Below are 26,260 nucleotides of genomic sequence, written 5' to 3'. Positions count from 1 at the left end.
AATGTACTTCAAGCATGGCCAATGAGGGATTTTTTTTTTTGCCAGACTATGCAGCCATGTATTTAGGGCTTTCTTTTTTATTGTTTTTAAAATTTCCCACATGGTAGAGGAGAATAGTGGGAGAGATAAATAAACTAAAATAAAAAGGTGAATGAATAAATTACATAAATGAAAAAAACAGAATTCTGGAATCCATTATTCTATCACTACTACTATTGCATCAGTGCTACTAATACTAATAACAATAATAACGACTGCTAGCATTTATATACTACTTCAAGACTGGCAGAGTTCTTTATGTATATTGTTTCATTTGATTCTTGCAACAACCATCTGAAGTGAGTGCTACTATTATTCTCATTTTGCAGATGAAGAAACTAATGTTTAGTGAACTTCAATGATTTGCCCAAAGATCTCACATCTAGTAAATTAGGCAGAAATTGACCTCAGGTTTTCATGATTCAGCATTCACCACTGTGTCCCACATGCTCCTCTGTAACATATTTAGACACCTAATTCCTTCCAGTGACACAAATCATAATCTTCAGTATATTTTCATTGTGTGCAGTTTTCAACTATGTCTTTCTATCACTACTTCTATAGAGTCTTATGTTTCCTACTTCCAACAAATTAGTCGTCACTGATTTTTTATGTCTTTAGTTCATTTAAAGATCTATGATCTCTTCAATATACGTATACCTTCAACCAAAACAGATTGGTAGTCTGCATTATCTTTAATGTACAGTTTTATTATATAGAACAAAAACATCATCCCTCTGGTAGAGAGCCTCTCCAAATTGGGCAGGTCACTTTTGCCCTGATGCTCTTTGAGAACCGCAACTACAGTCATATCACCGTGGTTTGGGATTGCCAGAGTCTATGCTTTGCTATCAAAACTTTCGACCCCAAGTAACCGTCTTACAATAATGATGCATCATTGAGGGAAGACATTACTAAAGGCTAATTATATAAGTAATATATTTTATCAACCAAGAGACAGTTTATTTAATGTTCCTTTGTTTGAATAATTAGTCTCCAAAAAGTATTTCAGAGATACCCCTTCTAACTTTTCTTGTATCAAGGAAAATCTAGTAATAATATATTTGGGCCACTATTTATATAGATGCATCATGCAGTCCAGCATGGAAGAAGAAAGTTTGAGAGAGTGAGTTAATTGCCTCTCCTCTAAGCTATAGTAATCACCCCTTCTTACAGCTCTGCTCATTTTCACAATTGGATCTGTCATTGGATTTTAGTGTCAGGTGGAAGGAATTGCTCATTATATGATACTCTCCATCCATTTTCCTAATGTCTTGACATGTATTTCCTGTCATACTTTAAATCATTCTAGTCAACCCTGTGCTTTATCATTTTCATAAGATTCAATGCCAATTTCAAGGTAACTCATGCTTTTATCTTATGACAAAATCATTTTAATGCACTTTGCCTATCAATATTTTGAAGAATCTGTTGAAAGCTGTTATAGAATCCCATGGAGTAGTGACGTATTAATTCTTTAAGCAGATGTACTGAATAACTGTGGAAATCTAAGAACAAAGTCAAGTTGGTCATTTAAATTTGTGAATAATTTTTGCAATTTCAGTAATGCAATTTTTTTGAAGTTTTACATGTCGAATATTATCTTTTTCAGATAGAATCCAAAGTTCTACCTTCAATCAAAAGCCAACAAGTAAAGAAGCCATTTCTGAAGATTCACAATCACCAATATAAAATTTAGATGATCTGTCAAAGTCCATCTAGGCCTATTTTGATCAGAAATACTTTCTAATAACATCACTGACATTGATGTTGACATTCTGCTTTGTGATCTAAACTCTGCTTTGTGATCAGAATTATAAGGGAACCCAGAACCACCTAAGGTTGTTTATTTCATTTTTGTTCAGCAAGTTATTTTCTTACACTATGCCCAAGTCTGTCTCCATGCTATTTTTGCCTTTAATACTAGTTCTGCCTTGTGGTTGCAAAAAGAACAAGTCTAACACAGTTCTTCAAATACTACACAACTTCATCTTCAACCCAGCCATTTTCCTCTCTTCTATCTTTCCACATTTGCCCTTCTTACCTTTTTTCTTCTACATCTTTCTTTGAAAATTCTTATTAAATCAACATGTTCATTACCTCTAAAAAAGATAGACTATGATCTCCAGTAGACTATTCATTTTATAAGACTAGTGGCTCTATTCTTTATGCAAGGCACACAGCAAGCACTTAATATTTTTTTTTCTATTCATTCAGTCAGTCATCATGTCTTCCTCTGTCTTCTCTTTTCTAGGCTAAATATGCTCAGTTCTTTTGACTAATACATGTATTGTGCATTTGCCTATCTCACTTTATTATTATCCTGGTCACCCACCTTAGGATATCTTCCAGTTTGTCAATATCTCTCATAAAATATGGTGTCCAGAATTGGACACAGCACTCCATATAGGTCTGCCCCAAAAAGCTTGGATGGCACTAAGGCTTTGGTTTGCAGTATCACATTGTTGAATCACATAGCTCTTGAAGTCTTTTAAAATTTCCAGATCTTGTTCTCAGGTACTATTGAACAGCCATGCTTCATTCATTCTGTATTTCAAAAATTGTGTTTATATAGAATAATAGAATTTGTGAGATAGTTTGGTGCATTGTCAAGAGTATACATTTAACTTCAGGGCACCTGGATGTAAAGCCTCACTCTACCGCTTTCTACGTCTATAATCTTGGGAAAATCATTTATTATTTCTGGTTCTCAGATTTTTTTTAATCTCCAAAATAAGAGGGTTAGACTATATGTCCTGTAAAGTCCCTTGCAATTCTAAATACATGAGCCTTAGAAATTTTACATTTATTCTTATTAAATTGACTCAGTCTTTGATTCTATCCAATCAAGACTTTTCTGGATCCTCACACTTGTCTTCCAATGTGTTAGTTCCCCCAATTTTGTGTCTTTACAAATTTGACAAGTATATCGGCATGCAAATTATTAATTAAAATGTTGAATAGCTCAGGACCAAGGGTATATGCCTAGGAGACTGAACTACATACAGATTTTGCTTTAAGTTGGCATTAATGACTATTCTTTTGGTCCTGTAATTCAACCAGTTAAATACCAACATAATTATACCATTACAGTCCACATCTCTCCATTTTTCCCATAAGGATAGCCTGGTAGCTTGAAAAATATTAGACTGATAGCTGGTATATTATGTCTACTAGACCAATCTTTTCCACCTACCCCAGTCTTCTTCATTCCCTTCCCCCTCCTCCTCAAATAAGTTACAGACTCATTAGCCTGATATTGGCTCCTATCTTTCCAGCTTTATTTCATTTAACTCTTATTCATAAGAATCCCATTCATACTGGAATACTAGCTAGAATAAAGTTCATTCTGTCTCCACCTTTCAAAACTATGATATTCCTACAAGGCTCAGTCCTCATGTTACTTCCTTGCTGAAATCTTCCTCAGTCAACCACTGAAAATGTTTTCTCCCTCTTCATACCTATCTAGACTACTTTTTTTGCCATCACTCCCTATCTTGTATTAAATTTTCACTTATCTGTGTACTTGTCAGTGTCATGATGCCTTCCCTAAGATGCTATATAAATGTTAGTTATTGTTGATGGCAGCTCAGAAATCATACCTGCTAGTTTTTATTTTGTTTTTTTTTAGTACCATGTAATGTAGTTTATTAGACCTCAATGATCTGAACTTATTGGGGGCAGCTAGATGTATCATTTCTTCCTTATCTTCTGTTTCAAATTCTCAATTAGTGATTTTCATTCTGTTCTTCTCAGACTAAAAATTAATATCTTTAGACATGAAAATAGAAGCAAATTAAGAGTTTAATATTTCAGCTTTCTTACCATCATACATTTTTGCTGTTCTATCCAACCTGAAATGGGAGTTTAATTCTTTCTTCATCCTGCCCTCACTCATAAAACAGCTATAAACAATAATATATGTTTGTTGCCCTTAGCTCATGTGTGGCTTTAATGCTACTAACACTATTATTTTTGAACTGTCACCTTCTGTATATCCATCCTCAGCCACCTGTCCTTTCTGCCATCTTCTTTACATATTTTCAAAGTAGGATATTAATGATAGATGCTACTAATAGAATGCTCTATAGACACACCTGTGTGATGTACTGATTGCATTCAACTCCAAAAGATTGCAGAGCTTATGGAGTAAGAAACAGGTTCTCTCTGGGGCAGAGCAAAGATGGCACAGTAGAAGGATGGGCCTGTAGAAGCACTCTCCCCAAAGACCATAAAATATCTGTAAAAATGACTCAAAACAAATTATAGAGCAGCAGAAGCCACAAAACTACAGAATGAAGGAGATTTCCAGCCCAAGACAGCCTGGAAGTCTGACAAGAAAGGTCTATCACACCAGTCTGGGAGCGGAACGCAGCTCAGTCTTGGCCGCACAGAGAGGCAGGGACAGGATCAGAGCAGCCTTCAGGGTACAGAATCCTGGGCAGCAGGTGTGTCTCTCAGATTCCTCAACCCACAAACACCAAAGCCAGCTTCAAAGGTCAATAAGAAAGTTCATTCATCTGGGTGAGAAGGGAGCAGGTACATGCCCTAGCCCCCGCCTCAGGCAGCTGCAGCATCCATTTTTGAAGCCCTCAGCCTAAAGACCCTGGAGGAATCAAGCTGCTGATATCGCACTCAGGCCTGAGTGGCAGTTCTGGGGTGAGGAGGAGAACTGAACTGGTGGAGCTGGAGGTGTTTGTGGAGAGGGCATCCTACTTGTGGATTCTGGGGAGAAAAGCTTGTGGTTACTACCAAACCAAAGCACAGGTAAGGAGACAAGCAAACCTCTCCCTTGATTGTGCCACCTTGGAAGAACTAAGAACTTATAGGTTTCTAAAGTACACACTCCACTTGACAAAGGATTCAAAAGTCAAGTAACTAACTGGGAAAATACCCCAAAATGGGGGAAAAATAAGACTATAGAAAGTTACTTTTTTGGTGAACAGGTATTTTTTTCTATTCTTTCAGATGAGGAAGAACAATGCATACCATCAGAGGAAGACATAAAAGTCAAGGCTTCTACATCCAAAACTACCAAAAATAATATACAATGGTCTCAGGCCATGAAAGAGCTCAAATCAAGTAAGAGGGGTGGAGGAAAAATTGAGAAAAGAAATGAAAGAGATACAAGAAAATCATGCGAGTCAACAGCTTGCTAAGGGACACCAAACAAATGCTGAAGAAAACAACACCTTTAAAAACAGACTAATTCAAATGGCAGAAGAGATTCAAAAAGCCAATGAGGAGAAGAATGCATTAAAAAGCAGAATTAGCCAAATGGAAAAGGAGGTTCAAAAGCTCACTGAAGAAAATAATTCTTTAAAAATGAGAATGGAGCAGATGGAAGCTAGTGACTTTATGAGAAATCAAGAAGTTACAAAACAAAACCAAAAGAATGAAAAAAAATAGAAGACGATATGAAATATCTCACTGAAAAAACAACTGACCTAAAAAATAGATCCAGGAGAGACAATTTAAAAGTTATGGGACTACTTGAAAGATATGATAAAAAAAAAAAAAGCCTAGACATCATTTTTCATGAAATTATCAAGCAAAACTGCCCTGATATTCTAGAACCAGAGGGCAAAATAAATATTGAAGGAATCCACCAATCACCTCCTGAAAGAGACCCAAAAAGAAAAACTCCTGGGAATATTGTAGCCAAATTCCAGAGTTCTCAGGTCAAGGAAAAAATATTGCAAGCAGCCAGAAAGAAACAATTTGAGTATTGTGGAAATGCAATCAGGATAACACAAGATCTAGCAGCTTCTACATTAAGGAATCAAAGGGCTTGGAATGTGATATTCCAGAGGTCAAAGGAGACAGGAGTAGAACCAAGAATCACCTACCCAGCAAAACTGAGTATAATACTTCAGGGGAAAAAATGGTCATTAAATGCTATAGAGGACTTTCAAGCATTCTTGATGAAAAGAACAGAACTGAAAAGAAAATCTGACTTTCAAACACAAGAATCAAGAGAAGCACAAAAATGTAAACAGAAAAAAGAAATCATAAGGAACTTACCAAAGCTGAACTGCTTACATTCCTTCATGGAATGATAATATTTGTAACTCTTGAAACTTTTCTCAGTATCCAGGTAGTTGGAGGGATTACACACACATACACACACACACACACACACACACACACACACAGCACAGGGTGAGTTGAATAGGAAAGGATATCTAAAAAAATAAAATCAAGGGGTGAGAGAGGAATATATTGGAAGGAGAAAGGGAAAAATGGAATTAGGAAAATTATCTCTCATTAAAGAGGCACAAAAAAGTTTTCAATGGAGGGGAAAAGTGGGTAGATGAAAGGGAAAAAATGAAGTTTACTGTCATCACATCTGGCTTAAGGAGGGAATAATATGCACACTCAATTTGGCATGAAAATCTATCTTACACTTCAGGAAAGTAGGGGAGAAGGGGATAAGTGGGATAGGGGGAGATAGAAGGGAGGGCAAATGGGAGGAGAAAGTAATAAGAAGTAAACACTTTAGGGGAGGAACAAGGTCAAAAGAGAGGACAGAAGAAATGGGGGGCAGGATAGGATGGAGGGAAATATAGTTAGTCTTTCATCATCACAATTTTAGAAGTCTTGCAAAACTACACATATATAGTCTATATTGAATTTTTTGCCTTCTCAGTGAGGATGGATGAGAAGGGAGGAAGGGAGAGAAGTTGGAACTCAAAGTTCTAGGAACAAATGTTGAGAATTGTTTTTGCATGCAACTGGGAAATAAGAAATACAAGTAATGGGGTATAGAGATTTATCTTGCCCTACAAGAAAAGAGAAGGTGGGGATAAGGGGAGTTGTGTGATAGAAGTGAGAGCAGATTGAGGGAAGGGGTAATCAGAATGCACAGTGTTTTGAGGTGGGGGAAGGGAGAGATGGGAAGAAAATATGGAACTCAAAATCTTGTAGAAATGAATGTTGAAAACTAAAAATAAATAAATTTGAAAAAATAAACAGGTTCTCTCAAAAATGACTGACACAGAAATCCTAGTAATTAATCTAATCTAATCTCCTTTAGGGCAGAGACCATAGCATTTTTTATTGAATTTGCAAACTCAGTACCTAATACAATGCCTGACATAGATGGAGACTTAGTAAGCAATAATGCTTGTTGACTGATTGATTGATGTCCTCCTTGCAACTATCTGCCTACTCACTATAGGTGATTCTCTCTTTTCCTCCTCATCAAAATAATTCATTCCCTGAGTAGCTATGGTCTTTGTTTGCTTGTGAAGGCTGTGTATTACCTACATCTCTGTGCAGACCTTGTTGTTTCTTAACCTAGATAAAATTGTTTTAGGCATTTAGGTGGTGCAATTTATAGGGTGTTGGGCCTAGAATTGGGAAGACCTGAGTTCAAATTCCACCTCAGACACATATTACCTATGTGACATTGGTCAAATCAGTTAATCTGTCTTTGCTTCAGATTCTCATATGTAAAGTGGGAATAATAATAGCACCTACCACCCAGGGTAATTGTGAAAATCAAATCAAATATGTTTTGTAAAGTACTTAGCATATTACCTGATATTTGTAGGTGTTATGCAAATGTTAGCTATTATTAGTGACACTGGCCTCTTTGGTCCTCTACAAATAAGACATTCCATCTGTCAACTTAGGGCATTTTCCCTTTGCTGTCTTCCATGCCTAGAATTTTCTCCCTCGTCATACCTTCTTCTTGGCCACCCAGTTTTCCATCAAATCCCAGCTAAAATCTTACTTTCTACAAGAAGCCTTTTGAAAGTCCTCTTAATTATAGTGTCTTCCTTTTTAAAATTATTTACTATTTATTCTCTATGTAGTTTGTACATATGTTTTTGCTTGTTGTCTGCCCCACTGAATTGTAAGCTTCTTGAGGGCAGGGATAATCTTTTGCTCTGTGCACTTAGTACAGCTTGCACTTAGTGCTTACACGTAGTACAGCTCCTGGTAATATAATAGGTGCTTAATAAATGTTTATTGACTGCCTGATTTTAAAATTTCATTGTTTAGAATTTCCCATTTCTTCTGGTTGATTTCTCCTACATTAAGTGTTTTTACATTTTAAATATAATTTTGACCCTTCATAATTTATTCTCCTCAAAATATGGGGAGAATGACAGTCTATTCCCAGATTTTCTTTCTTTCTCTAACATTAACTTTGTGACACTGTCCACTTGCTACCAAAACTCCCATTATTTCTATGCCATCAATCTTTCCTTCTTCATTGGCTGGAACCAAGCCAAGTCTTGAATATCCCAGTTATCCTACTTTTGACAAAAAGAACTGAAGCTGTTGTCTGTATAATTGATGTTCTTTATCATTAAAGTTTCATGCCTTTGTGCCAGGCTTGTGATCCTTCTTTCCCAATCTCCTGGTCTAATTATTCCTTTTGTCCAGGTGGTCTGCAGCATATCCAAATTACAGTAGCCTTTTGGTTTCTCCCCCCATTAATCTTTTCTGGATTATTGTCCACAGTGTTTCCTCCCTCAATGATTCTATGTATCTTTAAACAGGTATATCTTCTTCAAATACAATGCTACTCCATTTTATCTCTAAGCTTTTGTCAGTTAAGTTCCCAGCGTCATATTTCATATATCAAACCCTCCTCCCAAAGAGTCAGTGATGCTTATGAGGATAAATTTCATCTCTCTTATACCACATTTGTATCCCATATTCTACCCATTTTTATATAAATATTCAAGGCCATGTGTTTTATTAATGACTTTATTCTTGGAAATTATCTCCTATAAGCTACTTCCCTCCTTCCTTTTACACTGCACCAATTACTTTCTATGGTACTAAGATTTGCAAATCTTTATTGGCAGCACTCTTCTTTTTCACTTTAAAGCTCATGAGAGACACAATTGTAATAGAAGAAAGTAAAAGCTTTTAAGTTAAGCCTTTTTGTCATTTATATGAATTTTATGAATAAGCCTATGACTTCAATTGCAATACATGTCTTGTGGATTTGTGATTTTTTTTTTTTGGTTAACACTTTTTTAAGTTTATTTTTGTTTCAGTTGCTAAGTTTAAACAGGTATAAACACAGAGGTTAAAAGAACTTGTCCTTCTGATCAAATGTCATCCTGGATTTTAATCACAGGAAACTTGTAAATCAATACATTTTAGTAGAGGTTTTCTTTTTCACCAACATAGACATATTTCACTTAATTTAGAAAAGTGGATGGGTTACAGAACATATGGTATATTTAGCTTCCATTCCATTTACTCTAATACTCTACAGGTTGTGTAGTTCCTTTCAAAGTCCTTCTTTCTTAGTGTATTAACTATAGTTACAAATTGTGTGAACTTTTTCTCCAATAATTCTCCACTTGTAATAAAAAAAGATCTCTACCCATGTGGATCATACTTCTACTCAGGTAAGATATCTACCAATTTGTGTCATAATTCCTCTAATATTTATTTCTTTAAAAAACTTCTGGGAAAATTAGAAAACCTTTAAAGATTTAGGAGATAACTTCAATTTCATTTGCACTTTCACCAAAAGTTCACATTGGAATATCTCTATTGTGCAGTAGCATGTGCAGTATATTACAAAAACAGAGTGATCTAAATCCACAGTGTGACAGGAATACTGGTGGAGTTTGGGGGGACATCTGGACCTCACGGAATATTGATATAAGATGTTTCCAAGAGCTATCATGCTTACATAGTTGGGGTAATATGTAAATTAAAGGGCAAATTAAAATGAAAAAGTAAATTTAGTAAGGGAAAAAAGACTTAAAGATCCTTTACCTATTTTACTTCCAGGGGATAGTGTTTTGTTTATTTGCTATTTTTATCTTACATCTGATTAACTCTACCTATGCATTTCACTCACAGTTCAATTTGCTTCTTAAATTAAAGAAATGAGGAGCTCGTTTGAAAAAAAAACTAAGTGTGAAATGAATAGTTCTTATGATCTTATACTTGTATTTCTTTAAAATAAGCTAATTTTGCACAGAATGAAAACATTTAGCCACAAAATAGGCATGTGTTCTTTAAGCAAGATAAAGAGACAGATGAACATAGCCCCAAGCAAGAAGCATAAAATGTATTTCATTAAAGAGAACCACATGTTTTCTGAAATTATGCATATCTGAATATAAAATCTAAGAGAGCTGGCTCAGTCAGTAATCATTCTATCAGAAAAAATGCAGCTTGGAACAGGCTGTGCACAAGTGGATAAGACACAGGTTAGGAGTTCTGCATGTGAATTTTTAATTTCCTCTTTCTTGTTAAACAGGGGCACAAATTCTTGGTAGCAATATGCCAGAAGGATTCTCCCTGCCCTTTTGCATAAACTTTGGTTAGAAGAATGAGTCATTCAATTTTGGGGAACCAGTGCTCAAAGGATGTTCACAAGAGATTTGTAATATTTGGAATCATAGAATTTTAAGAATTGGAAAGCACCTTAGAAAATACCTACTCTACCTTCTATGTCAATAGGAATTATTTGTATGATATTCTTAATCATAAATACTTTCAGTGTACTACTTAAATAGTAATCCAATTGAACTGTTGGTTCATACGGACTATTAAACAGTTTCGTCTGTTTGTTGAATTGTATTGAGTTGCTTTTGTTTTCTATAACAACTTAAGTATTAGTCATAGTTTTCCCTTGGAATCAATATAAAGCACTTCTTTAATATGCTAGTCCTTCCAATAATAAAAGAAACTACTGTCTTTCTCCATAGTTTTTTTTTTTAATTTTAGTGTTTCAGTGCTTTCATCTATCTATAATTTAAACAATAAGGTGGTTTCCAGAAACTGGAATATCTTTATTATTGTAATATGGAGCTTTTAAATGTTCCTATTGAAACACAGTAGGGGTAATTTTACATGATATTCCACATGTAGTTGGAAAAACACAAATTATACCATAAACTCACCACATAATCTGACCACTATGTTTCTGTTACTAAGATATGATTGCATTAGCCAGTGAACAGTTAGCTTCAAATCTTTCCACCTTTTTCATTAAACTTAATTCATCAAATGTTTAGCACTATGCTTTATACTGAGGAAAATGAGTTTAGTGAGAGATTGGAAATGAGATCCAGCTATGGGTTTCTACAGCAATGCTTAAAATACAGAAATAACAGAATCCTGGCCAGGGATACATAAGATGGGATAACAAAGATACATTTCTAGAGTATTGCCATTCTAATCAAAATAATTATACTTAAAATTGAAAAGGAAAGAGAAAAAAATAAACTGCAATGTGTAGCTAGCAAATACCAAGTAGATATTACATAGGTAGAAGTGGTCCAGAAGCTGATAAGAGGCAAATCCATGAAATCAACTAAATCTATTTTAATGAGAAAAGAGCCAGAAATAAAATCCAAGGCCTTACAAATCTATATGCAAAGGCACAAAGTATGGGTAACAAGCAAGAAGAACCAGAGATTTTAATGCAAAGGAAATGTACTTCAGAGGTATCACCATGACCCATGACAGAAATATGGTTCCAAGAAAAAAGGATAAAAGGAGGGTAAGAGTAACATTTTGTCTCGAGTTACATTATTCCCAGAATCTGAGAGTTAGAGAAAATCTCAGAAGTCATTCAATCCAACTCACACCCAACAGAAGTTTACGCTATAACCTACACAATATTTAGTCATCCAGGCCCTGCTTGTAGACTTCTAAAAAAATTCACCACTTCTCAAGCCAAACCATTACAATTTTGGACAATTTTAACTGATAGGGAGTTTTTCCTAATATCAAGTCTAAATTGGCTGTTTGGAATTCTTACCTATTCCTGCTTTTGCTCTCTGGGGCCAAGTATGACAAGTCTCTTGCCTTTTCCATGTAACTGCTTTTCAAATATTCAAGACAGTTTACCACTCCACCAGCAATGCATTACTGTCGCAATTTTCCCATAATCATTTCAGTATTTGCATTTTCCTTCTCTATCACGTTAACTAACCTAATAGGTATGAGATGATATCTCAAAGTTGTTTTAATTTGTATTTCTCTAATCAGTACTGAGTTACAGTATGTTTTCATATGACTATAGATAGCTTTGATTACTTCAGCAAAAAACTGATCATATCTTTTGATTATTCATCAGTTGGGGAATGGCTCTTATTTTTTATAAATTTGACTCAGTTCTCTATGTTTGAAAAATGAGGCTTGTATCAGAGAAACTTGCTTCAAAATGTGTTTTCTGTTACTTTTGCTAACTGTATTTCCCTCCATCCTATACCCACATTTGTTCTATTATCTCTCTCCTTTCATCCTGTCTCTCTTCAAAGGTGTTGTGCTTCTTACTACATCCTCCCCTTTCGATCACCTCTACTTCTTTCTCTTATACCCTCTCACTCCTCTTTTCCAGTGGGGTAAGATAGACTTCTATATCCAATTGAATGTGTATGTTATCCCCTCTTTGAGCCAATTCTAATAAGAGTAAGGTTCACTCACTCATCCTCACTTCCCCCCTCTTCCCCTCCACTATAATAGCTTTTTCTTGCCTATTTTATGATATAATATACACCATTCTGCCTCTCCCTTTCTTTCTCCCAGTTCATTCCTCTTGTATCCCTTAATTTATTTTTTTTAGATATAATCTCTTCATATTCAAGTACCCACTGTCCATATATACTCCTTCTAACTACCCTAATAGTGAGAAAGGTTTTTGGTGTTACAAAATATCATTTTCCCATGTAGGAATGTGAACAGTTTTTTTATTAAATCCCTTATGATTTCCCTTTCCTGCTTACCTTCTCAGTTGTCTTTGGTGTTCTTGAGCTGAGAGGTCTTGAAACCACCACTCCTGCCAGTGATTCCATCACCCAAAGGTCTGCTCCAGGTTTGCTGGGGCCCAGATTTTGCTACTGCATTCTGTGCTGGGCTGTACTTCTCATTCACCCTGACGCAACAAACTTTTTCTATCAAGCTTTTATCAACTTTCTCTTGGGGTGGGAAAATGTCTCAATCCATCTTTTTGTGGATTATGCTGCTCTAGAATGTATTTAGAGGCATTTTTAAATGGTATTTGAGGGAGACCTCTGCAGTTATTTTAAGTGTATTTTTTTCTTCCTCTTTTTCCTGAGTTTAATTAATAATATATAAAAATGCAAATTATTTAGTAGGTTTGTTTTATATCTTGAAATTCTGCTAAAATTTTCAATTGTTTCAAGTAGTTTTTTAAATTGATTCTGTAGGATTCTCTCAGTATACTCTCATGTCATCTGAAAAAAATGTTTTTTGTTTACTCATTGCCTATTTTTATTCCTTCAATTTATTCCTTGTTATTTCTGTATCGTGTTTCCAATATAATATTGAAAAATACTGGTGATAATGGACATCCTTGTTTCACCTCTGATCTTACTGGTAAAACTTTTAGCTTATCACACTTACAGATAATACTTGTTCTTAGTTTCAGAAATATATCTTTTATCATTTTAGGAAAAGCTCCATTAATTCCTATGCTTTCTAGTTTATTTAATGGGGATGGATATTGCATTTTGCCACAAGTTTTTCTGCATGTATTGATATAATCATATGATTTTTGGTTCTTTTTTTAATTGATGTGGTCCATTTTGCTGAAAGATTTCTAATATTAAACCAGTATTATAGTCCTGGTACAAATCCCACAATGTCACAGTGTATATGATCTTTCTGACATACTGCTCTATATTCCTGATACAAATCTCACAGTGTCATAGTATATGATATTTGTGATACATTACTCTAATCTCTATCCTATTATTTCATTTAAAAAATTAAATGTGTGTGGGAGGAACACCAATATGATACCCATAGCAGCTACTATGGGTATGCATGCATATTTACAGGGTAAACTCAGAAAATGTAAATAATTCTCTTCCTCAAAGATGAAATCAAGTTATTTACTCAGATACCAGAAAGCCAAATTCACCACGGTAACAAAGAAGTTCATACACACCACCAGTCCAGGAAGCACTGACATCCCCAAGCCATTCCTCCATTAGACTTCCCCACAAATAAGCTCCCCTAGCAAAATTCCTCCCTCTCTCACTCACACTAGCTGCTCTGTCTCAGTTCTGCCTTGTTCTTTCTCCCATCTCAGTTTCTCTCTTTTCCTGTTCCACCCATTCGGCAACCTCTTCACATCATGTCATGTGACTCAGGCTCCATGTAATTTAGGATGTGGACTAGGCCAAAACTCCAAGCAGGTCACATGAGCCTATTAAGGGGCAGGGTTCTTTTAATATTACATTCAGCCCCAAGATCTTTCATATTCATTAATCAGTCAACAGGATTTTAGAGACAACTGGTATCAACATAGCTTCACAACAATATAACAAGGATAAAACAAAATAAACATATAAAAATATCTTAGGGTGGGGGCTTGAGCACAAGCACTCCATAATTCTCCCCTCAAACAAATGGAACCTCAAATTCCTTGGGATGAGGGGCAAAGGTCTCTTCTTCTACAACTACTTCCTGTTGAAATTGGATCTAGAGCTATCCCTGCTTCAAGAGGTCTCATTTGAGGGGTCATTTTTTTAGCTGATATCCAGAGCTTGGTCAGTGCCATGTGCAGGGGTGACACATCATAGTCTTGGACAGAGGGTGACATCCAGCTTAAGCAGTCAGCCATCTATAAGTGGAGGGCACTAAGCATGCAAGAGACAAATCTAGCAAACAGGTTAAACAAAAAAAACAAAGACCAAAAAGAATAAGGAGATAATAACTAGAAGCATGGTAAATATAGCATCAGCTGTGCTTCTGGAGTCCATGAAACCACTAGAACTACATTAATTCCTATCTTGTTTACTGCAACTTGGTATCTCCCCTCAGGTAAATTTAAAGTCATAGCTTTCAATATATGTATTCCAATGATATATTCGGGAACTGCTACAATTAACTTGGTATGTTCTGTCTTAGGTAATTGTCCAATATTCATCATTAGTTTAACTTGTCTGGCTGATACTTCAGATCCCCCCAGTCCTGTGATGGTAAGAGGAGTTTCATGTTTAATATATATATGTAGTTGATCCATTTTTTCTAGCATATGTTTAAACTGATATCGGGTCTGTAATCTCGTCTGTGTAATTCTTTAATCTGAGCTAGGGCTTGGCCAATTTCCTATTCTCCCTGAAAGTGTGACAAACTTGGATATGATGATTCAGGAAGATGTGTAGGGGCAGTTCTTTCTTCCCTATTCCATCTAATATTAAGTCCCTTTTCTCAGTACCTCTTACATAGTTCATTAGTTGGAAGACCACCTGCTCTTCCAAAATCTATCCCTGTTCTTAATAAAGTAATAAACAATTATTTCCATGTTTATCTATTCTAACTTTGAATCCTCTGAGTATTTGCTCTTCTCCCTTGAGGAAATTTATCTTTTTTCCATTTCCCTAAGTCACCTAACTGTGCAATCTTATCTAGCACCTCTGAAAGAAGGTGCCCTATTTACCCAATTAGTAGAGTTAGAATTATGTGTTTATAAGCAGGAAGAGCAAACTTCACTATTATATTTCTATAAGAAACTGTTAAGGGGGTGCTGCGAAATGTGTCTACATCTCCAATCATAATTACAGTTTTCATTACTTCTTCATTTAACCTTCTCATACAGTCTCTAAACAAATACCAGAGCCTATCTCCACCAGGTCATGTAGAGTCAGTGGGACACTGCCTACCGCATCCCTTGGCAGTGAAAGCTAAAAATTTAGCCCCATTGTTACCTTCTTGAATATGATAATCCCTAAAAACTTGTTGTATAAAAGGATTCTGCCTAATACCTACAAATTTCAAACAGTCTATGTTATCCACCCATACTCCTTCAGCCCCTTTGTTGCTGTTTCTCACCATCCAAGATACTAATGATTCTCCCATTTCTGGGGGTAATTGACTTTGCCTATGCATTTTTTGTGGTAATAGCTTAATTGTTGCAATCCCCTCTGCCCTGGGGTACTGGAGATGGGGCTTCTTGCCCCTGATCCTCAATTCTCCTGCTAATCTGGAATCAACACCAAACTTCCAACCTCCTTTAAGTGCCTGCTGCCAGAGGCTTTCTGCCCCGTTGCTTCTGCACTCGCTAGGCATGTGTTGTTTCCTTCTTGCTGCCCAGTTCTTTGGAGCACGGCTGGGTCTGGCGTTCCTTGTCAGAAGAGGTTCCCTTGATCTTCTGGGACTTAAATGCCCAACTCCCCTCACTCAGCCAAGGGAGAAATTCCTATCGTTGAGGCAATGCAGCCTCTCAAGCCAACTAACCCCAGGGCTTGCTGCATGTTAAAGCAGAACCCATCTAGGAGTTGTTTACTCTTCACAGAGACCAAACTACCTTCTTATATTTTTCTTCTGATCTTCTCAAACTGTCCCAGGAAGATCCCAGTTGTGACCATATTCATATTCATTTTTACCCATACTTTGTTTGCCCTAAGGTGCTATTTTAACTCTTTTGTGGGGGAAAATCTTGAGAGTTTGGAATTGTCTGACCTACTCCACCATCTTCCCAGAATCCTCTCCAATTCTACTTTCAAAGTAGTTGTTATTTTCAGTGAATTTTTTTCCCCTCATTTGGTGAATTCTATCATTTACAGAACTGGTTTGTTTTTTTTTCAATTTGTTGTGATTTCTTTTCCAAACTGTTGACTCTTTTTTCTTAATCCTATTACATAACTCTCATGTCTTTCCCCAGTTTTTCTTCTACCTCTTGTACTTTATTTTTAAAATCCTTTTTGAGTTCTTCCATGAGAACTTTTTGGGCTTGAGATCAATTCATATTCCCCTTTGAGTCTTCGCATGTAGCCATTCTGACACTGTTGTCCTCTTTTGTATTTATGTTTTGTTCTTCCCTGTGGCCACAGTACCTTTCTATGGTGAGGGCTCTATTTGGTTTTTTGCTCATTTTTAAAAGCTGACCTCTGATCCTGAGGTGCAGAGGGCACTGTACCAAGTTTCTTATGCTTTTTATGCTGGAGTCTCTGGGGCTTATGACTTGTATGCCTGCTGTGCCCTGGGCTCTGGGGCTGGCACTGTGCCTACTGTGCTGGGGCTGGAGGCCTCACAGCTGACCTGCTGTGCCACTAGTTTGCCTAGCCTGGACCATATGGCCTTAGTTGCTAATCTGTGCTCTGACTAAGAACCTCCCATTGGCTTGCCTGAACAATGCCTACACTAGATTCTACTTCCCTTTTACCCAAGTGAGACAGACCTTTCCTGAATTCCTTCTAAGTTATCTTGGCCTAAAAAATTGTTTTACTACATTTTTTGTTGATTCTGTTTCTCTAGAATAACTTTAGAGGTTTGATTTAATGTTATTTCCAAAGGAAACTGGGGGGAGCTCAGGCAACTTCCTGGCTTCTTTCTGCCATCTTGAAGCAGCTTCCCTTAGATTTCTATATTTATGTTTTTAACAAGGCAATGAAAATTACATGGATCCAAGTGAAAATTAGTACTGTTTAAGTATATATCTTAGTAGCTTACATATGCCTAGCACTTTGCAAATACAGAGTGTTTTAATCACACCATCTCATTTGATCCTTATAACAAGCACTGAAGTAGGTATTAAGTGCATTATTAGACCCATTTTACAGAGAAAGAAAGTATAGTAGAGGAATTTGTCCAAGGTAACAGGGTTAAGAAGTAGCAGTGCCACTTGTAGATACTAAATCTGATGCAAACTAATTAAATCAAGTTTGTTTATCCAGAGACAGGGGAAGAAGGTATGGATGGAAACAGAGGCAGCTACAGTGACCAACGAACTTCTGAGGCTTCAGATGCTAACAAAAAAGTCGGAGCTTTTTAGGCTCATCTTACCTATGCCAAGAGGCCCTTTAATAGCCTTTAACACCTCTCCTGCTTTGTATATTCAGAGGTGATTGAGGTGTACTAATTCTAGATTAGTGCATGTGTAAGAAGTTCTAATTCCCTGTGTCTATCTCAGTATAAAAGCAAATAACCCCTCATAGGAAAGGTCATCTAGAACAAGTCAAGTGCCTGCATGGCACAAGCAAAAGGGATGCAGCTATGTATATGTCTTTAATTCCTTAAATTCAGTGAGGGAAGTAAGCCCAGATGGCTGGGCTTACACTCTTTTTTATATTTTATACTCTTTCACAAGAATGTCCGCAGAACTAATTTGTAAACAATAAACTTTGCAGTTAGATAAACTTAGTGTGAGTGAATATAAATATGAATAAATGAAACTGAGTGGTCTCTTCATCATGTCATAACTGCCTTCATAAACTGGAAAAAATAAATGCCAGATATCTATAGATTACCCATTCTACAACAACAATGCTGATGATGACAAGAAGCATCTTTCAGGTGCTGGAATCCTGGCAGACACTGACTATCAGACCCATTTCCCAGCAAATGACAGTGAACTCTCAGCAATAAAAGGGTTTAATATATTATGTTCCACTTAGTGCTCCTGCAAAGGTAATGTTCAGGTAGTCTGTAACGTTTCTGGCCTGGGGGATGGGAACATCTTATATATGTAAACCCTAGATACAGTCCCTGCAATGGGAAGCAGAGCACAAATTCACATCCTGGAATCTAACCACCTGCTCTGTCCAGTTATTTACATATTAGCTCTGCAAACCTGTCCCAGGATTTGAGCTCTTCCTCCTTAGATTTTCCCTCACAGACTCTTCTGCCCTTGGAATGATTTGGCAGTCAACTCTTAGAATTTCATTGCTTTAGATTCTTCCCACAGTTATAGCATAGATTCAGTTTGAATTTAACAGCCCTAAAGAGGTGGGTTAGGAAGGCAGGGAGAGATAAAAGCCACTGGTAAGAACTTCCAATTAGTTACCATTTTGGCTACTTTAAACTCATCCTCTTGGCGCAATGTTATCTTTGACACCTGCCCAAAGGAAATTCTGGTCAGGCATTACATTTACTTTACATGACTTAAATTTAAAATTTTGAGTTTAAGATTTGTTTTAGTCTGAAATATATTTTCTCTTTGAATGCCAAATTTTCACTAAAAATCCCCTCCTCCCTTACTCAGAATTTTGGAAGGAATTAATCATGTAAAATGAACAAACCCTTTGTTAATTATTAGAGTATAACTTTTTAAAAATTATCTGTTCCTTTAACAACTCTTAGTCAAAGCAAAATTTTGAAGTTACTAGTACCTGATTCATATTCCTCAACTCCTCGGAGAAGTTGTTCACTTCCGATAAAAGAAGAGATATGACAGGTTTTCTTAAAAAACTGCACTTGCCCAGCATGACCAGACTATAAGAGATGCAATGCTGCACCTGAAACTAAATACAAAAATAAATAAATAAATAAGTTTCAACTCTTGATCAAATCAAAGTTAAATTACAATTTTCAGAGTCTAGTATTTGCCCAAGACATTGATAATTACTATTAGGACTACTAGGGGCGGAGCCAAGATGGAGGAGTTGAAACACACACATACACTAGCTCCAAACCCACAGCCCATAAAATATCTGTAAAAAAGCAGTCCCAACAAATTCTGGAGCAGCAAAAGCCACAGAACAATGGAGCAGATGAGATTTCTGTTCCAGAGGGCCTGAAAACCTCTCGCAAAAGGTCCATCGTGCCCCAGACCCGGAGCAGAGCCCAGCCCTGCGCTGGTGGTCCAGCAGCGAGAGGAAAAGATCCGAGCAGGTTTCGGGGATGGAATCTCCAGCGCTGCGCGGGTCCCTCCACCCACAGGTGACAGGAGTCAGTGAGAGAGTCTCTTTGGTGGGTCGAGAGGGGAGTGCGGTGCCCCCATAACTCAGGGCCCCTCAGGAGGCAGCAGCAGAGGCGGGAGCAGACCGGGGCTCCCCAAGCAGGCAGGACCCCGGATCCATTCTTGAAGGTCTCTGCATAAACCTGCTGAGGGAACTGAGCCTGTGAGGCGGCCCTGCCCCCACCTGAGCACCTGAACTTGATCTCACACTGAATAGCAGCCCTGCCCCCACCCAAAGCCCAGAGGCTGGGAAGCAGTATTTGAATCTCAGACCCTAAGTGCTGGCTGGGAGGATCTGGAGGCGAAGTGGGTGTGAAGAGGACACTCAGAATTCAAGTAACTGGCTGGGAAAATGCCCAGAAAAGGGAAAAAAATAAGACTATAGAAGGTTACTTTCTTGGTGAACAGGTATTCCCTTCCTTCCTTTCTGATGAGGAAGAACAATGCTTACCATCAGGGAAAGGCACAGAAGTCAAGGCTTCTGTATCCCAGCCCACTCAATGGGCTCAGGCCACAGAAGGGCTCAAAAAGAATTTTGAAAATCAAGTTAGAGAAGTGGAGGAAAAACTGGGAAAAGAAATGAAAGACATGCAAGCAAAGTATGAAAAACAAATTAACACCCTGCTAAAGGAGACCCCAAAAAATGCTGAAGAAAATAACACCTTGAAAAATAGGCTAACTCAATTGGCAAAAGAGGTTCAAAAAGCCAATGAGGAGAAGAATGCTTTCAAAAGCAGAATTAGCCCAATGGAAAAGGAGGTCCAAAACCTCACTGAAGAAAATAGTTCTTTAAGAATTAGAATGGAACAGATGGAGGCTAATGACTTTATGAGAAACCAAGAAATCACAAAACAAAACCAAAAGAAGGAAAAAATGGAAGATAATGTGAAATATCTCATTGGAAAAACAACTGACCTGGAAAATAGATCCAGGAGAGACAATTTAAAAATTAGGAGACTACCTGAAAGCCATGATCAAAAAAAGAGCCTAGACATCATCTCTCATGAAATTATCAAGGAAAACTGCCCTGAGATTCTAGAACCAGAGGGCAAAATAAGTATTCAAGGAATCCACAGAACACCGCCTGAAAGAGATCCAAAAAGAGAAACTCCTAGGAACATTGTGGCCAAATTCCAGAGTTCCCAGGGCACGGAGAAAATATTGCAAGCAGCTAGAAAGAAACAATTCAAGTATTGTGATAATACAATCAGAATAACACAAGATCTAGCAGCTTCTACATTAAGGGATCGAAGGGTGTGGAATAGGATATTCCAGAAGCCAAAGGAGCTAGGACTAAAACCAAGAATCACCTACCCAGCAAAACTGAGTATAATACTTCAGGGGAAAAAATGGTCTTTCAATGAAATAGAGGACTTTCAAGCATTCTTGACGAAAAGACCAGAGCTGAAAAGAAAATCTGACTTTCAAACACAAGAATGAAGAGAAGCATGAAAAGGTAAACAGCAAAGAGAAGTCAGAAGGGACTTATAAAAGTTGAACTGTTTACATTCCTACATGGAAAGACAATATTTGTAACTCTTGAAACTATTCAGTATCTGGGTACTGGGTGGGATTACACACACACACATGCACATGTACACGCACACGCACACACACATAGAGACAGAGTGCACAGAGTGAATTGAAGAGGATGGGATCATATCTTAAAAAAATGAAATTAAGGGGTGAGAGAGAAATATATGGGAGGAGAAAGGGAGAAATGGAATGGGGCAAATTATCTCTCATAAAAGAGGCAAGCAAAAGACTTATTAGAGGAGGGAGAACGAGGAGAAGTGAGAGAAAAACATGAAGTTTACTCTCATCACATTCCACTAAAGGAAGGAATAAAATGTACACTCATTTTGGTATGAAAACCTATCTTACAATACAGGAAAGTGGGGGAGAAGGGGATAAGCAGGGTGGGGGGGATGATGGAAGGGAGGGCATGGGGAGGAGGGAGCAATTTGAGGTCGACACTCATGGGGAGGGACAGGATCAAAAGAGAGAATAGAAGTAATTGGGGGCAGGATAGGATGAAGGGAAATATAGTTAGTCTTATGCAACACGACTACTATGGAAGTCATTTGCAAAACTACACAGATTTGGCCGATATTGAATTGCTTGCCTTGGGGAGGGAGGGAGGAAAAGAAGTTGGAACTCAAAGTTTTAGGAACAACTGTCAAGTACTGTTCTTGCCACTAGGAAATAAGAAATACAGGTAAAGGGGTATAGAAAGTTATTTGGCCCTACAGGACAGAGGAGAGGATGGAGACAAGGGCAGAGAGGGATGATAGAGAAGAGAGCAGATTGGTGATGGGGGCAATTGGAATGCTCGGTGTTTTGGGGTGGGGAGAGGGAACCAAGGGGGAGAAAATTTGGAACCCAAAATATTGTGAAAATGAATGTTAAAAGTTAAACAAATAAATTTTAAAAAATTAAAAAAAAAAAAAGGACTACTAAAGAGGTAGTCTTAATATGGAAGCACTAGTTAAACCTAAGATCTCCTACACATGCTTCCAAGATTTCCAGAGACCTTTAACATGTCACCCCATCAAGATGTGTCTTCTTCTGACAGTGGTCCATGATTGAAAGGTAACTTTCTTTAGCCCAATAACACTCATTCCCTTCATTCAACTGTCTTATCCAGTTATTCAAGAGCTATGGAGCAGCGTATTGATATATCACATTAAGGTGTGAATGACTGGTAGCTTGCTTTCTGTGTTATCCCTGCTTGTACAGAATAAAGCTCTAATCATTCATTTTCAGTGAAACAATATTTTAAAGCAGGGCAGGCTTCCTGAAGCCCCTAGCAAACCATTTACTTCACCAAGGAATATAGACAATTTCTGTCTGTTCTAGATGAGCTTACAATAATATTGTTAAGAACAACAGGCTTGTGCACCTTTCAGCCTCTTCCCTTTTTTTTGTACTCTCACTTTTATTGATCTTGTTACTTCAGCTTCAGTCATCACCTCTATGTCAACAACTTCCATATCTCCATCTGCAGCCTTTACCTTTCAGTTCTGAGCTCCAGATCTTCATCTCTCATGCCTAATGGCCCAATTCCCCAAATGAATATTTCACTGGAAATTCAAATAAACTATTTTCAAAAAGTTTCCCCTCCCCATTTTCTGCTACAATTTCTCCTCCCCAGCCCATTCTTTTCCTACTTCTAATGGCATTATTTCTCTGTGTGTTACTCTGTCCCCCAGGATTAAACCCTTGTGTTATCTTTAACCATTCCCCCTTGCTTGAATCTCATAGACAATCACAAATTAATCATGATGACTCTTCCACCTAAGCAATGTCTTTCACATCCATCCCCTGTATTTCTATTGCCACATAGCTGAAGTGGGCCCTCATCACTCATTTGGGTTATTGCCTAGAACCTAGACCTTCTTGTCTTTGCTTCCTCCCTCCCCTTTCTTCTCCATCTTCCAAAATGCCACCAGAATAAACTCTCATACTTATGATGCCTCTGCTCAAAAGTCTACAGTAGTACACTACCAACTATAAAGATTTTTTTATTAAAATCCTTTGGTTGGCATTCAAAGAGGTTGAAGAGCTGGGGTTTTACAAAGGGAAAGAAGAGAAAGAAAGGAAAAGAGAGAAAAGGAAACAGAAAAGGAATACAAGGGAGAGAAAGCAAAAGCAGAGAGACTGCAGTCATGAAGGTAGATGGAGACAAGGAAAACTGTCATACTCTCCATAACTAATGGCTTCAATAATTCTAGATTAAATAATAAACAATGATTTATGATACCTACCATTTATATATGTTACTTTAAGGATTCCAAAGCATGTTAAAAATATCTCACTTTATCTTCACAACAACCATGGGGGATATTTGCTATTATCATTCACATTTTACAGTTGATGAAATTGAGGGAGCAAACTTCTGGGAGCCAAGATAGTGGAGTGATTAGTAATTGCTATCTCCCTCCCCTTGAAAAGCCCAGAGAATATTTCCCAGGAAAAATAGTGAAACAGTGGGATCACCTGAAGGGGTAAACAGTCTCTTAGCCTGTGAGGCTAGGAAAATCGCTAAGGAGGGTCCCTCTTGATATGACTGAAAAGGACCAGTACAGGACCAGAGCTGTCCCAGACAACCACACTCAGCAAACCAGGAGGATATCCTGAGCACCAGGAGGGTGGAGCCCATAATCATCAACACCAGGACCCCTGGCACACTAAGGCACACCAGGGAAATTGGGAAGACACTAGTGTAGACAGGTTCACCAACCCCTGAGCTTGCCTATGCTTTAGCACATCAAAAGAGACTTACTGTGGCCAGACCAACCTTCCCCCACAATTAACACAGCTAGCTCCAGTGTAATTGCAGGGAAACCCAGAAAGACTTCAACTGGCCTCTGCTTTTGCAAACCAGTCAGCTCAGCACCAGGTAAGCTGCATCATTTTAGTATCTAACTGAAATAACCAGAGGCCACAAAACACAAAGCCTCATGTTCTACGCAAAAGAAGTGTGGGACAATGTCCCCTGTGCCCCAGAAGTAGAGGTCTATTTAAAACACAAGGAAAAGGGTGATCCTCATGAGTAAGAAGCAAAGCAGAAAAGAAAAGACTATAGAATCTTTCCACGGGGACAAGGACCAAAACACAAATACCAAAGAGGTCAGCACTGAGACTGTATTCCCATCTGGAACTTCAGAAGGGAATGTAAACTGGACTCAAGACCAAAGAGCATACTGGAAGAGCTTAAGAAAGATTTTAAAAGCCAAATTAGAAAAGTAGAAGAAAAACTGGTCAATAATTTTAAAAATATGAAAAAAAAGAATTCACTGAAGAGAACAGCTCCTTAAAAAGGACAACTGGAAAAATGGAAAAGGAAGTACAAAACCTAACTGGAGAAAATAACTCCTTACTTAAAAAAATTAATTGGGCAAATGGAAAAGGAGATGCGAAAGTTAACTGAAGAAAACAATCTACTAAAAATCAGAATTGGAAAAATAGAACATAATGACTCTACGAGACATCAAGGACCAGTCAAACAGAATCTAAGAATGACAAAATAGAAGAAAATGTAAAACATCTCATTGGAAAAACAACTGACCTGAAAAATAGATCTAGAAGAGAAAAATCTAAGAATTATTGGTCTACCAGACAGCCATGATGAAAAAAAGAGCTTAGACAATATCTTCCAAGAAATCATGAAGGAAAACAGCCCAGAGGTCCAAGATCCAGAGGGCAGAATGTCATTGAAAGAATCCACCGTTCACCTCCTGAAAGGGATCCAAAACTAAGAACACCAAGGAGTACCACTGCCAAATTCCAAAACTATCAATGAAGGAAAAAATATTGCAGGCAGCCAAAAAGAAACAATTAAAATATCGAGGAGCTACAGTCAGGATCACACAGGACCTTGCAGCTCCTACATTAAAACATCAGAGGCATCAGAATATGATATTCCATAAGGCAAATGAGCTTGGACTACAACCATGGATGAATCACTCAGAAAAATCGAGCATAATATTTCAGGCAAGGAGATGGAAACTCAATGAAATAAGGGATTTCTAGACATTCCTGATGAAAATGCAAAGCTCAATAAAAAATTTTATCTTCAAACACAAGTCTCAAGAAAGGTATAAAAAGGAAAACAGGAGAAAAAAAACATTTTTATTCAATATGGGGAAACTGCTTACATTCCTATAAGGGAGGATGATACTTGTTAATCTTGAGAATTACATACTTATTATGATACTTAAAAGGGATATACATAGGTAGAGGGAACAGATATAAATTAAATGATGTGAGGATAAAAATATGATTTAATGGTGCAAAGGGATTATTACAGGAGATGTGAAAAGGAGGAGGCAGAGGAAGATAAGTTACATCACAAGAAAAAGTAGAAAAACATATTACAGTAAAGGGAAAGAGGGGAGGGAGATGAGCATTGTATGAGAGGTATTCTCATCTGAGTTGGTTCAAGGAGGGAATAACAAACTCAGTTAAGTACAGAAATCGAACTTGCCCTATAGGCAGTAGGAGGGGAAATGGGAAAGAAAAGGGAGGGGAGGTTAAATGGAGGGAAAAAATAGTAAGGGAAAAGGGGCTGAAAGAATGGAGGGAAAACTGAGGGAGGTAGTGGTCAAAAATTAAAACTCTATTGTGGAGGGAAAGGGAGAAGGGAGAGCTAAAAGCATAAAAGGAGGAAAGAGGACGGAGGGAAAGACACAGATAGTAATCATAATTGTGAATGTGAATGGCAAGAACTCTCCCATAAAATGTAGACAGCGAGCAGAATGGATTAAAAACCATAAGGCAACAATATGTTGTTTACAAGAAACACATTTGAAATGGGAGGATACACACAAGGTAAGGGTAAAAAAGGTTGGAGCAGAATATATTGTGCTTCAGCTGATGTAAAAAAAGCAGGGGTAGCGTCTCACTCTCAGACAAAGCAAAAGCAGAAATAGATCTAATCAAAAGAGATGAGGAGAGAAAGTATCCTGCTAAAAGACATCATAGACAAAGAAGCAATATCATTACTAAACATATATGCTCCAACTGGTATAGCATCCAGATTCTTAAAGGACAAGTTAAGAGAGCAACAGGAAG

At 37.4% G+C, this 26,260-nt stretch overlaps 1 protein-coding gene across 5 annotated transcripts in view; it reads right to left on the bottom strand.

The window, feature by feature from the left end:
- MEI4 (meiotic double-stranded break formation protein 4) overlaps nt 1-26,260 on the bottom strand; it is a 313,130-nt gene that overhangs the window by 81,460 nt on the left and 205,410 nt on the right. For 4 of the 5 annotated variants that reach the window (XM_072642650.1, XM_072642649.1, XM_072642651.1 and 1 more), the window contains one exon: nt 19,116-19,247. The exons of the other annotated variant lie outside the window; for it this stretch is intronic. In XM_072642650.1, the coding sequence (XP_072498751.1) occupies nt 19,116-19,247 (132 nt within the window). The remainder of the gene's footprint in view (nt 1-19,115; nt 19,248-26,260) is intronic. 5 annotated transcript variants of the gene reach the window in all.

Source organism: Notamacropus eugenii, chromosome 2 (assembly GCF_028372415.1).
Source record: "Notamacropus eugenii isolate mMacEug1 chromosome 2, mMacEug1.pri_v2, whole genome shotgun sequence".
Lineage (NCBI taxonomy): Eukaryota > Metazoa > Chordata > Mammalia > Diprotodontia > Macropodidae > Notamacropus > Notamacropus eugenii.
The sequence above is the reverse complement of the archived record's forward strand: the minus strand, read 5'-3'. Positions and strand labels throughout refer to the sequence as shown.